The following is an 11,340-nucleotide window of genomic DNA, read 5'->3' as shown; positions in this document are numbered from 1 at the left end:
CTCAAAAATTAAAAGAAAAAAGTCTAAATATGAATTTTTATAACACTCAACACTAAAGTTTTTCTAGAACTGATTGAACCACTACGCTGAGTGTCCAGGAGGACCTGCGACTGGGAACCAGAGCTCTCAGAAGAGCTCCATGGCGAAGGTACTGGTAGGTAAACTGCAGTCGTGAAGGAGATAAGAGAATATAAAAGTAGTAGTGATGATGTTTTTAAAAAGCATATTTAGACTTTTTTTCATTAGTTATCAAGCATATAGATTAGGAAAGTAGAAAAATGTAAAGCTTTCACTAGATATTATCCACAATAATAATACATTTTATTCATAAAGCACTTTTAAAAGATACTCAAAGAAGCTTACAAAAGAAACAAAATTACATTAAGAAAAAGCAGTAATAAGAAACATCCAATTTAAAGATGGAAATAAAGATTGTGAAATAAAATTAAAGATTAAAAGCAGTTTTAAAAAGATGGGTTTTAAGTTTTCTTAAATGGAAATAGGTCAGTGCAGTTTCGGATGTGTTCAGGTAGCTTGTTCCAAAGGGTAGATCCAGTGATGGAAAAGGCTCTGTCTCCCCAGGTTTGGAGCTTGGTCCTACATGGTTGGTACAAGAGATCAGCATCGGAGGAGCAAAGAGAACGAGACGGGGTGTGTCGGTGGAGCACATCAGTAAGGTAGGATGTGGTTATGGAAGGCTTTACATCCAAGTTCAAAGCAGCTGATAGGAAAACTCAGATGACCCAGCATTCTAATAGCATTTAAATGCATCACTTAGACTCAAATCCAAAACGCGAAAAGTCTCAAATCTAATTTGTGCGTAAATCCGGTTTGTGTGTGTAACAGTCAATATGTGTATTCTTTTAAATTGAAGTTAGGTTTAAGCTGTCTTAATTTAAAGTTATGCATGTGTAAATTGTATTTTTTGTAATTTTTTACATGTGAATACACAATTGCAAGTACACACGGTTACGCACAAAATGTATGAGTTAAAAATAAAAAATTCCACACAAACAAATTAAAAGCAACACACAAACATACAGACAAAAGTTACAAATCAAGATGTGTGCACACAAATCGGATGAATCTGTTTTCTCTCCATACAGGTATGTCTTATTCTAGGATAGAATTCTTGTGTTGATCCAGCCGAGTATTGTTGTCGTACCACAGACATAGATTAATTTACCCCAGGCTGAACATTTTCAGAAATTGCTCAAGGTTACATTAAATGGAGTTTTAAATAAGTAAGGCAGTATACTTGATGTTTATTTTGTTAAACTACTTTGTGAACTTTAAATGTTCCAATTGAGTCTGAAGGAGCAATTATTTACTTTCTACATTATATGTACATGGTCTATAGTAGACTTAATATACTTAAACTCAAGTATACTTAATAAACTTCAATTGTACTACTTTTAGCCAGGGGATGGTAGTTCTTCTTTTGTTTTAGCTTTTTAAAGCTTGTACTTCCCTCACAAGGACAAAAAGAACTTTGATGTTGCCATTTATAAAATGTACAAATATAAAAATCAAAACAAATGTACATGATGGAGACAATAAAAGCACAGGAATTACTCAATGTTAATTTCAGCTCAATCTTCAATACGCTTTAATCAACATTTCACATTATGAATTAGGTAACTGCCAATTAGTTGGCAATGCTTACCTAAATATTACAAATATTATATATTATTTGGGAAGAGTATAACTTAACTGACACAAAATAGTTGGTAAAAGACCAGGTAAACACCTTGACACTTGTTCTCTAGTTTTAGTCTTTTTTTTTAAGTTTATCCTGTGAAAAAAAAAAAACAAAAAACAACAACACACATTTTCAGCAAACCACTTCCGAACATTTTTATAGAAAGGACGTAAACTGTCCACAAACTAACATCATTGCACTTCTAGTTTACACATATATAACTATTTGAATGTTCTCTTTTCTAAAAACAGGAGAAGAGCACAACTTAGTGTCAGTAGGAGTTGCATCCCTGAGATAAATCTACAATTTTAGATAAAAAGCTTTATTCTTGGTCTTCTTTAATTAGTGTGTCTGTGCCAGTCTCTGCAGTATCATAGCTCCCGTTTCATCTCATACTGACACACACAGGAGGCCCGCTGACTATCCAGGTATGGCTTGCATCCCAAGTGCATGACAGCGTCGAAAAGGAGCGTCACTGCAGACTCACATGCTGTGGAGACAGAAGATGGAATGCAAGAACATGAGGAGACATCTCAAAGGGAAAATGTGTATTTATGCTAGCAAGTTACTGTGAGTAAATGGCAAATTTCACCAGCATTTCAACATGGCTCTGTAACTGAAAGCAAATCGTTATCCATGAAGTTTAAATCAAATTGCTTAAGGGGAAAAAAATCAACATTTAAACTACCAGACAATTCTGCATGATAAAGCTTTTAAAGAAAAAAAAAACTAGAAAAATAAATAAGTAGAACTTACAACATTAAAAAACTTACAAACACCTTGCCTTCTACAGAGATTGACTATGACTTTAAAGGGTAATCAAACCCTAAATTAACTTTTTTGGCTGTTGATCTCTATAAATGGGGCTTTAAATGTGCTGCATGTTGGTCCTTGCCAAATTTTTGACAAATTGAAATAAAACTGTTTTATTCTTGAAAATATAGTCAAAAACCGTATGTGTGCTGCCCCCTACAGGTTGAATCGCTGTATTACAGTTGAACTTTGTGATTGGTCAAACCATGTAAGTTTTAGAAGTCTGACGTCATGATCTGCAGCCCCAGTAAGGATAGCAGTCCAGCCCCCAAGCCCCACCCCTCTGACTGGATTTTCAAATTTCGGCAGTGGGTGGAGTCAGCCTCCGACTTCCTGGTTTGGTTACCCTTTAAAGCACTACGGGTCTCCTAAGAAGCGCTAAATGAATAAATGCCATTTATTATTTACAAAGCTAAAGGTATGATTTTAAAAAAGCAATCAAGCAGAAAACAACTTTGAATGAATACTAATAGAGACAAATATGTAGTTTTATGGCTTAATCCAAATATAATTGATAATAAAGCAAACTAATAATAATAAAAACAAAACTAAAATTAAAGTTTACTAAATATTTACAATCATTCATAAACTTTATCTATTTAAGGGTTTCTATTGGTGTTTTAATTACAATTGTCGGGGGGGGGGGGGTATTATAAGGGGTCTTCGAAATTTCTTCTCTGAATTGTGGGCGGGACTGTAAGCCCACTCCCACTACCCATCATCCCTTTACTTAGATGTTCACTTGCTAGCTTATGGCCCCCAATAACCTCAACATAACATTAGCCGTGCAACAAAAATGTGGAGCTATCACTGGTATAGTTTTGAGTCAGATACCAGCTCAGACGAGTAAAATAAAGACGTACATGGATCTATCTGTAAATGCATCAGAATGGAGCAGAGCAGGGAGTTTATGGGCAAAAGTTTATTCCAATTTCAGTTTTTTCATCTGTTCCTGATTCACAACAATTTGAATAAAAAAAAATACTTGAAAATGTAAGTTTTAAGCTTAATTTATTTTACCATATGTCCTCCATAATGAGAAAAATGCCACAAGAACATGCTAAAAACACCAACATTTTTCATTAAACACCATTATCAGTGTCTTACCTTGCACAGACTGGGCTAATCCCAGAGTTCTTTGTACATTTCTGCAGATGGTTTCCAGACATTCCTGAAACTGCTCATCACAGTCATGCTTCTCACGACCACAGGTGTCATAGCAGCGGTCATGTTGGTTACAACACTTGGTCATGGATGGGATACCTATATCAAACTGCAAATAACAACACCATTATTATTATTATCCTGTTAGAATTTACTATTTTTTAGGGGGGAAAACCCCAAAAGATTCAAACTGGGCCACCTGAAATCCAAAGAGAGGGGATCCACACCCATTGGGTGGTGAAGGCTTGTAACCAGGACGAGCTATAGGTTTGTAACCTGTCAGAAGGGAGCAAAGGTTTCTTGTTTTGACACTGCTGAGATGATCAAATCAACACAGATGACTAAGAGTTTCATTTGTCTCTCAGTGGTACAATAAAGATCGTTTAGTTTGATTAATTTTAACAACGATGACAAGTTACAAATATAGAAGTATTGCTTAAAAATGGGCAAATATTGTGAAGAAAAAACCCACCATCACTGCATTTGTAATGACACAGCCCGTCATCCCCACCAAACAAGTCTAAAGCTGCGTTCAAGTACGTGTCGATTTTATGAATGCCGTTACGAATAGTTTTCAGTGTCATTCTCCAGTCTGGGGTCTCGGGCTCCTGTTTGCAGGCTGACACAACCGCGAAACGTCCACACGACATGAACAGGCTGAACAGGAGCAGCCGAGCGAGGTAGGGAGACGTCATAGTCCGTCTACTGCCTCCCACAGACAGCAGCGTTTCCAGACGCATAGCTTAATCCTCTGGTCCGATCCGGATCCCGAACAAAACATCCACAGAACCGGGAATTATTTCTCAGTGAGCTGTTTCGGTAACATCCTAAAGGCAAACTGTTTTCAATTTAGTTCCAACTCATCTGTCAAATCTATGGTGTCACTTCCGGGTTTGAGGTGTTCACGTGATCACTGACAGAAAACGTAAGACGGTATTTGCCAAATAAAAACATTAAATAGTGATAAATAACTATATATTTTTTGTTAAATAATGATAATAATAATGATGATGATAATAATAATAAAAAAAATGAAAAAATTAAAAAGGTTACTGCAGTCTACACTACCCACAATCCTCGGAAGTAAGACCTCATAGAAATACTTTAAAACAAATTTAATTTTTACCTTTGAAATTAAAACTTAAAGGGGTTTAAATACCCACTGAAAACCATGTTTTGGTGTTTTTAACATGTTCCTGTGGCGTTTTTTTATCACAATGGAGGACATTTATCAAGAAAATATTGAGTAAAACTACATTTCTGAATATTTCTTCATTCAAATCATTGCAAAATCTGGAGCAAAAAAAGGCAGTTAGAAAAACTTGTAGTTGTGAAGTAGGTTTGGGAGTTTCTCCCTGCACTGATCCATATACTTGTAGACAAATAGGTCTATGTATGACTTTGTTTTCCTCATCTGAGCTGGCAACTGGCAGAATGTCTTTAATATTGATTGTTTTTGTTGCACCGTTAATGCAAGGTTTGAGGTGTGAGGGGCAGTAAGCTAGTGGGAGTATAAACAAAGGGATGTTGGGATGTCAGCAAAGGCTTTATTGCTTCTGCCCACAACTCAGGGGAATTTCTTATGAATTCCTGCCACATCGCACCCTGGAAAACAACACCGTTTTTTTATTTATTTAGGCTAAGAACGGTAAAATAATAAATGACCACAGGGAACTCTTAAAATGGATAAAAAGATGTTGGAAGTGGGATTTTAAAATAGCAGCTTCTGTGTCCCTTTAAATTATTGACAAATGTGGCTTAAATTGAACTCTGATCTAAAAGTGAGTGTTTTATTGATTTTATAGTGGGTGCAAACATGTTCCTAATGAAAGAAGTAACCAACCCACTGCTCAAATTACACAGCTTTTCTATGTATGACAGCAAAAACAAGTTACTCATTTGTGTGAGATGAATTCAGTTTGATTTTTTCTTTTTAAGTCCTCCAACAACATGAACATTGGGGCTGAATGAGCTTCGTGATTTACAGTTTAACAACTTACCTCCAGTTTCTAGATCAAGATTATACATTTACTGGTTTTTACATGTTCGTACATGTGTCTGTATTATCAGTTAAAATCAAACCATTCCAAAATAACACGTCTTCGGGAACACCTTCAGTTAGAGGTTTCTCAACCTATTTCACAAATACTACATTCCTAGAACACACAGAGCTCAGGATGAGCAACAAAATCTCAAATGGAAAAATTTGGAATGTGAGTTATGAGACAATTGAAACATTCAGGGGAAAATCCCCACAGCGTAAACATTTGTGTATAGATGAATTTGTATAGTAAAAGGACAAACATCCAATCTATAGAATCAATTTTATTTCAATATTTAGGCAAGCACTGAAGAAATTTCTTTTCTTCTATATATTTACTTAAATAACATTTTAATTAAACATTCAAAATGAAAATGTACAACCAGGTATGGATAACAGCTTCGGTGTCCGCTCATGGTTAGAACTTTAAACATTTAAAAACTTAACATGTGGAAAGAGTAAAACTCAAAATTAATGATTCATTTATCTTCAAATGTTGAAGTGTAGGAAAAAAATAAAACAAACTTATTTTTCCTTCTTACAGGAAGTGGATCTGATAAACATTTTTTGCAAAAAGCTGTTGCACTTGGTTGTTTTTCTGACAGTATATTGCTTGTACAGAATGCCACTTTAGTGCTTACGACTAAAAACACATGCCTTTACAATCGAGGGTCTCCTCTGCCATGTTCCCAGGAGAAAGTAAAAAAAATGATCATAGAAAACAAATCTGTACGTGTTAACAGTGATTAGATTAGTTCAATGAGATGCAATGTCTACAGCCAGGCTGGAGTTAGGAAGAAGTCAGCAAGAGGGGGCTTTTTCAACTGGAGCTAAGTTAATAATTTAAATGCTTGCTCTTCTTAAAAAAAAAAGAAGAAATATAACATAAACAACTAGTAATTTACAGCATATTTACATATCCTGAAAGCTTCCATCTCATCCACCTCTGAATAGGTTATTTAGTCTGTCCACCTCTTTGCAGTTGTCCATAGACATAAGTTCTGCCTTCTTCCGCATCCGGTCGTCCCTGTATACTTTAGCAGCATAAAGCAGTTCGGTTTCTGAAAGTGACGAGAAACAGAAAACGTCAGAAAATCCATAAACAAGCAAGGGTAGACTATTTGGCTTCAGTTGCTTACTTGTCTGCCTCTCCTTCCAGCAGTTATTTCTAACATTCGTTACATAGTCCTCCTCGACATTTTTCTCAATTTGCTGCAAAGCTGAGCCTTTATACTCGGACTTGAAATCTCTGGTGACGTAGTAGTCGACGTGAAGATTTTCAGTCTGCCTTTTTACAGTTTGACCCGTAGACCTGGAAAAGAGAGCACAGCGTTACAGTCTTTGTGCAAATAACAAGGAGAAAGTTTACACTTTTCCAGTTTGCACACAGTGAGGAAAACAATTTTCATAAAAAATAAAAAACTATAACACAAAACTATGTTTCTATTTTTTTCCACATACTTCATAATTCAATTGTTAATATTCTCTTAAATGTTGTTAAGTTAGTCATATTAGTAAAAAGCAAAATGATGATAAAATCCTATATTTTAGTAGTAAAAAAAATGTAGGCATGAGTGCAAAAACAAAAAATGTCATTAAAAACTAAAGCCTTGTGATTGAGGAACAGGCTTTAATAGTTGATAGTGGACTCTTCAATATTTTCCAGCAGGTGATTGCCTAATTTTTTAGACAGATTTTTAAATAATTAGTGCACATAATGCAACCAAACACAGGAATCCAGAAAGCTACACAAAATGATTTTAGAGCAACATCAGAATTCCTCAAAACAAAATCAAGATGCTACAAAGTTGACACAGGTTGAAACTGATAGAAAAACTCCATTAATTGAAAAAAGTTTGGATAAATGAGGGTATAAATACTGCAAAGACAATAATACAATAAGGTATTCTCGCAATAGGATGTAAAAACTCTTAAATCCATTTGTTTTTTGATGATAAATGTTGCTTTTTTTAAATAAAGTTCTGTGCTTTATTTAAAGCTGGTGGGCACTTACGTCCTGGAATAGAGACTGTAGGGGGGAGGAGAAACCATCATCTGGCTCAATATTGAAACTAAAATGAGGACGACGATAGGCATGAGCTGGATAAACATAGAAAAACCACCCTGTGGACAAAGAGACAAAATGTTAACACTTGTTCTACTGTTCGTATGAATCAAATTGTGTATTGTTTGTTACTTATTTATTTTGGACAAATTATAGCAAAATACTGCATCCTAGGAACCCATCCAAAAATGAAAACAATATTCACACAGAGGGTAAAAATAAAACAAAATTCCAGATTTACTTATACAATTTTCTTCAAAATATATTTGCTATCTAAGAATATGAGCAAAAATGCGAAGAGATCATTTTAAAAGTGCATTTACGTACATCTCCTCTTTCCTCGGTTCTTTCTTGTCGGTAATCTGTCTGTTGGCTGTAACTTGTTCTGCCATTGGTGAATGTGTGTGGACTTGCTGTTGAAAACATGACAGGCGAGGTCATAACAATACCAAAATACTTTAAAGTGTTTCACTTTCAAAACTCCCAGCTATTCTTAAAAAAATGTCACAGAGTGTAACTTGTCATCTTAACCACAATGAGTAAGAAAATCAAATAACATTGAAGAATAAAGATTGATCTCTTACAGGACGGAAAACCGCCTCCAAAGAACATGTTGAAGAGGTCCTCAGGAGTGATGTCGGCCTCAAAGCCTCTGTGGAAGTCGAAGCCTCCCCTGTGCGAGTGGCTCGGACTGCTTGGCTCCTCCCCTCCCGTCAGGTCATACTGCCGTCTTTTCTCCGGGTTGCTAAGAACCGCGTAAGCATTACCAATCTCTGGAGAAGAAAAATGAATAAAGTTAGCAAAAAAATCTATCATTGAAATGTACCTGATAAGAAGTAAAGCTTCAGCATAATAAAAAAATGTAACACGTCCAGTTTTTTTAAATTGTAGCTGGTTGAAGTAAAACTGTCCCAACAACTGTGAAACTTTGCACATATGGATACAAGCTAAAACTGCAGCTTTATCTTAATGTATGGAAGATGATTAAAAAAGATAGACATTTAAAGCGTTATGCTTTCTTATCACAATAGTGATGACAACCTACATTACCTCACAAAACTAAAATAAAACATTTTATTTTATTCATTTAACTGATTTCCCATAGAAAGGCACAACACCAAACTAGCTTAGTTTGTTAATATTTGAGCCTAAGGATGTGCTGGTACAGACATAAGAATCATTTCATTACAGTGTAATATGAATTCAAATTTGTAATAAATATGTTTTAAAATGTGGCTGAGGGAGTTACTTTTAAAGGCCTCTGTCGCTCCGGGTGCGTGATTCTTGTCCGGATGGAACTTCAGCGCCAGTTTCCTGTAAGCTTTCTTGAGATCATCGTCTCCAGCTTCTTTGTTAACACCAAGCACTTCGTAATAGTCCTTGCACCGCTTTATTCTAAAAGACAGGAAAACAATGTAAATGTGAGGACATAAACTGCACAATGACATTAGGTCACAGATTTTACCTCATCAGCTTTTTTCAGATTATAATAATAACTTAAATGCAATGTGAAGGTTGATGTGAGCATCACGAGTGTTGTGTCCTGTAACTAAAGCTTTTGTAACTAAATCTGTTTCCATGATTTTATTTTGGACGATGTGGCTCCTTTTATTTTTATTCCTGCGTGGTGTTAATCAAAGCATAAGGTGTTTTCCTGGTATCTAGTTCACACAGCCAGATGTCTCTCACAGCCTCCTCGTGGGACTCAAAGATGGAGAGGTTCCCATAGTAACAGCTGTGTGCACACAACACTACAGAGACTATGATGTCCTGCTTTAGTTGCAGGCAAAAAAAAGGTAATCCCAGTTTAACAATGATTACACTATTTAAAAAAAAAAATGACATTTATAAAACTATAGTGGGACTAAATTTAAGAAAGGTCATCTCACCTTTGTACACCTTCTACTTGGTCTTTCGTGAAACCTTTAGTCGCCTCGTTTCTTTCAGATTCTTGACCACCTCTCCCTGGCTGGGAAGCGTTTGTTTCCGACTGTTCTGCTGGTTTCCGCCGATACGCACCAGTTCCTGCTGAGCTCCCATTCTTTGTTAATGCTTCCAATAGAGCTGAGGAGCAGAAAACAAGATGGTATCATTGCAGGTCAGATGAGGAGACACAGTGGTTTAGCTTTGGCCAGAGTATTAAAACAAATCAAACATGAGTACAAACCTGAATTAACCGTTTTTGACAGGTTCACACACTAATTCAATAACACTATATTTAACACAACAGCATCCACAAATACCATTCTTTCAGCATACTTTTCTGTAGTTCTCTTTAGTCTGCTTTCAGAACAAACAGACAGAAGTTGAATAAGCAGTTCAGAAAATATGCAGAGACTCAATCCAATGAAAATTGTTGGTGTTTTTAACATGTTCTTGTAGAACTTTTTTACACAATGGATGACATGGATAATAGTATTCAAGATTAAAAATTTGTGAGGGCTTTTTTTCTTCAAATCTGGAGCAAATAAAAAGATTCCATTTGAAAAAGTTATCTTTTGTGACGGCAAGTAAAACGGGCAGGCCAAAGTCTCCTGCTCTGCTCCATTCTGAAGCATCTACTTCTAGACAAATACATCTATTAACTTCTTCATTTTCCTCATCTGAGCTGACATCTGGCTCAAAACGGTATAGCTGGATAGCTCTGATATTGCTCACCATTTCTGTTGTACCACTAATGTTAGCTTGAGGTTATAGGGGCTGTGAGCTAGCAAAAGAGTGTAAACAAGGAGATGATAGCATGTCAGCTGAAGCTTACTTCCACGACAACAGACCCCCCACAACTCAGAGGTGAATTTCTAATGAATTCCTGCTGCGCTGCACAAACTTTGATCTAGAAAATGACAGTTTTGTTTTATTTGCCTAAAAATGGCTCAATCATAATTAAAAGACCACTTGGAACACAATTACAGCAGATCAAAACATGATTGGAGTGGGACGATAAAGAATTACTCCATATATACTCCATTATTCCAAATACTCCATTACTAAAAAATACAGAATATAAAAATATCTAAAGTGCTTAAAGTAATTCTAAAATCATGCAAAACAATGTTTTTAATTATTACATTGGAACTAAATAACCTAAGAACAAGCGTTTTGCTCCACTTGGTTTGAACCAAAAACATCCTGTTATGGCCAAACAAAAGGGAAACACCAGACTTTAGCTTTTCTTTAACAGTAGTCGCGTTTCCATTAGCTCTGAAATTTCGCAAATTGGAATTTCGATAATAAATTCTCCTAATGGAAACACCACAATTTCGAAAAAACTAAATACACGTACAACAAGAAATTATATCTGTTTAAAACTGCAGTCAAAATGAGTCTAAATGCCTTTTAGTGGAAATAATTATCATTTTTACCTTAAGCTAGATGGAGGGCTTAAATTCAGATTAAAAAAAAAACAAATTTTGGAAATAACTTAAACATTAAGCTACATTTGAACCTCAACTGAAATGTTACAATTTCTTTTTTACAACTGGTTTACAATTGTGAAAATAGTATTTTGTTTTGCACACATTTGCAAACTCACATAATTTTAAATATGCATACTTT

At 35.5% G+C, this 11,340-nt stretch overlaps 2 protein-coding genes and 1 long non-coding RNA gene across 14 annotated transcripts in view; 1 reads left to right on the top strand and 2 right to left on the bottom strand.

Moving 5' to 3' along the window:
* LOC112157026 overlaps nucleotides 1–8,595 on the top strand; it is a 32,079-nt gene extending 23,484 nt beyond the window's left edge. For all 12 annotated transcript variants that reach the window (XR_004948068.1, XR_004948079.1, XR_004948076.1 and 9 more), the window contains 3 exons: nucleotides 583–677; nucleotides 2,111–2,272; nucleotides 8,372–8,595. This is a non-coding gene — a long non-coding RNA (uncharacterized LOC112157026). The remainder of the gene's footprint in view (nucleotides 1–582; nucleotides 678–2,110; nucleotides 2,273–8,371) is intronic.
* On the bottom strand, nucleotides 1,582–4,865 carry pla2g12a (phospholipase A2, group XIIA). Its single transcript, XM_024289461.2, has 4 exons — nucleotides 4,152–4,865; nucleotides 3,879–3,955; nucleotides 3,623–3,788; nucleotides 1,582–2,192 (listed from the first exon to the last, which is right to left on the bottom strand). Exons 1-4 carry the CDS (start codon nucleotides 4,417–4,419, stop codon nucleotides 2,074–2,076), a joined length of 630 nt encoding a protein of 209 aa, XP_024145229.1. The 5' UTR covers nucleotides 4,420–4,865; the 3' UTR covers nucleotides 1,582–2,073.
* dnajb14 (DnaJ heat shock protein family (Hsp40) member B14) overlaps nucleotides 5,990–11,340 on the bottom strand; it is a 7,388-nt gene continuing 2,037 nt past the window's right edge. Inside the window, exons 2-8 of the mRNA XM_024289457.2 lie at nucleotides 9,675–9,849; nucleotides 9,035–9,180; nucleotides 8,370–8,558; nucleotides 8,113–8,198; nucleotides 7,735–7,844; nucleotides 6,860–7,032; nucleotides 5,990–6,781 (exon numbers count right to left, since the gene is read on the bottom strand). Coding sequence (XP_024145225.1) covers nucleotides 6,657–6,781; nucleotides 6,860–7,032; nucleotides 7,735–7,844; nucleotides 8,113–8,198; nucleotides 8,370–8,558; nucleotides 9,035–9,180; nucleotides 9,675–9,849 — 1,004 coding nt within the window. The 3' untranslated portion in view covers nucleotides 5,990–6,656. The remainder of the gene's footprint in view (nucleotides 6,782–6,859; nucleotides 7,033–7,734; nucleotides 7,845–8,112; nucleotides 8,199–8,369; nucleotides 8,559–9,034; nucleotides 9,181–9,674; nucleotides 9,850–11,340) is intronic.

Source organism: Oryzias melastigma, linkage group LG1, assembly GCF_002922805.2.
Source record: "Oryzias melastigma strain HK-1 linkage group LG1, ASM292280v2, whole genome shotgun sequence".
Lineage (NCBI taxonomy): Eukaryota > Metazoa > Chordata > Actinopteri > Beloniformes > Adrianichthyidae > Oryzias > Oryzias melastigma.
Note: the sequence above shows the minus strand (reverse complement) of the source record. Positions and strands in the feature narration are given on the sequence as shown.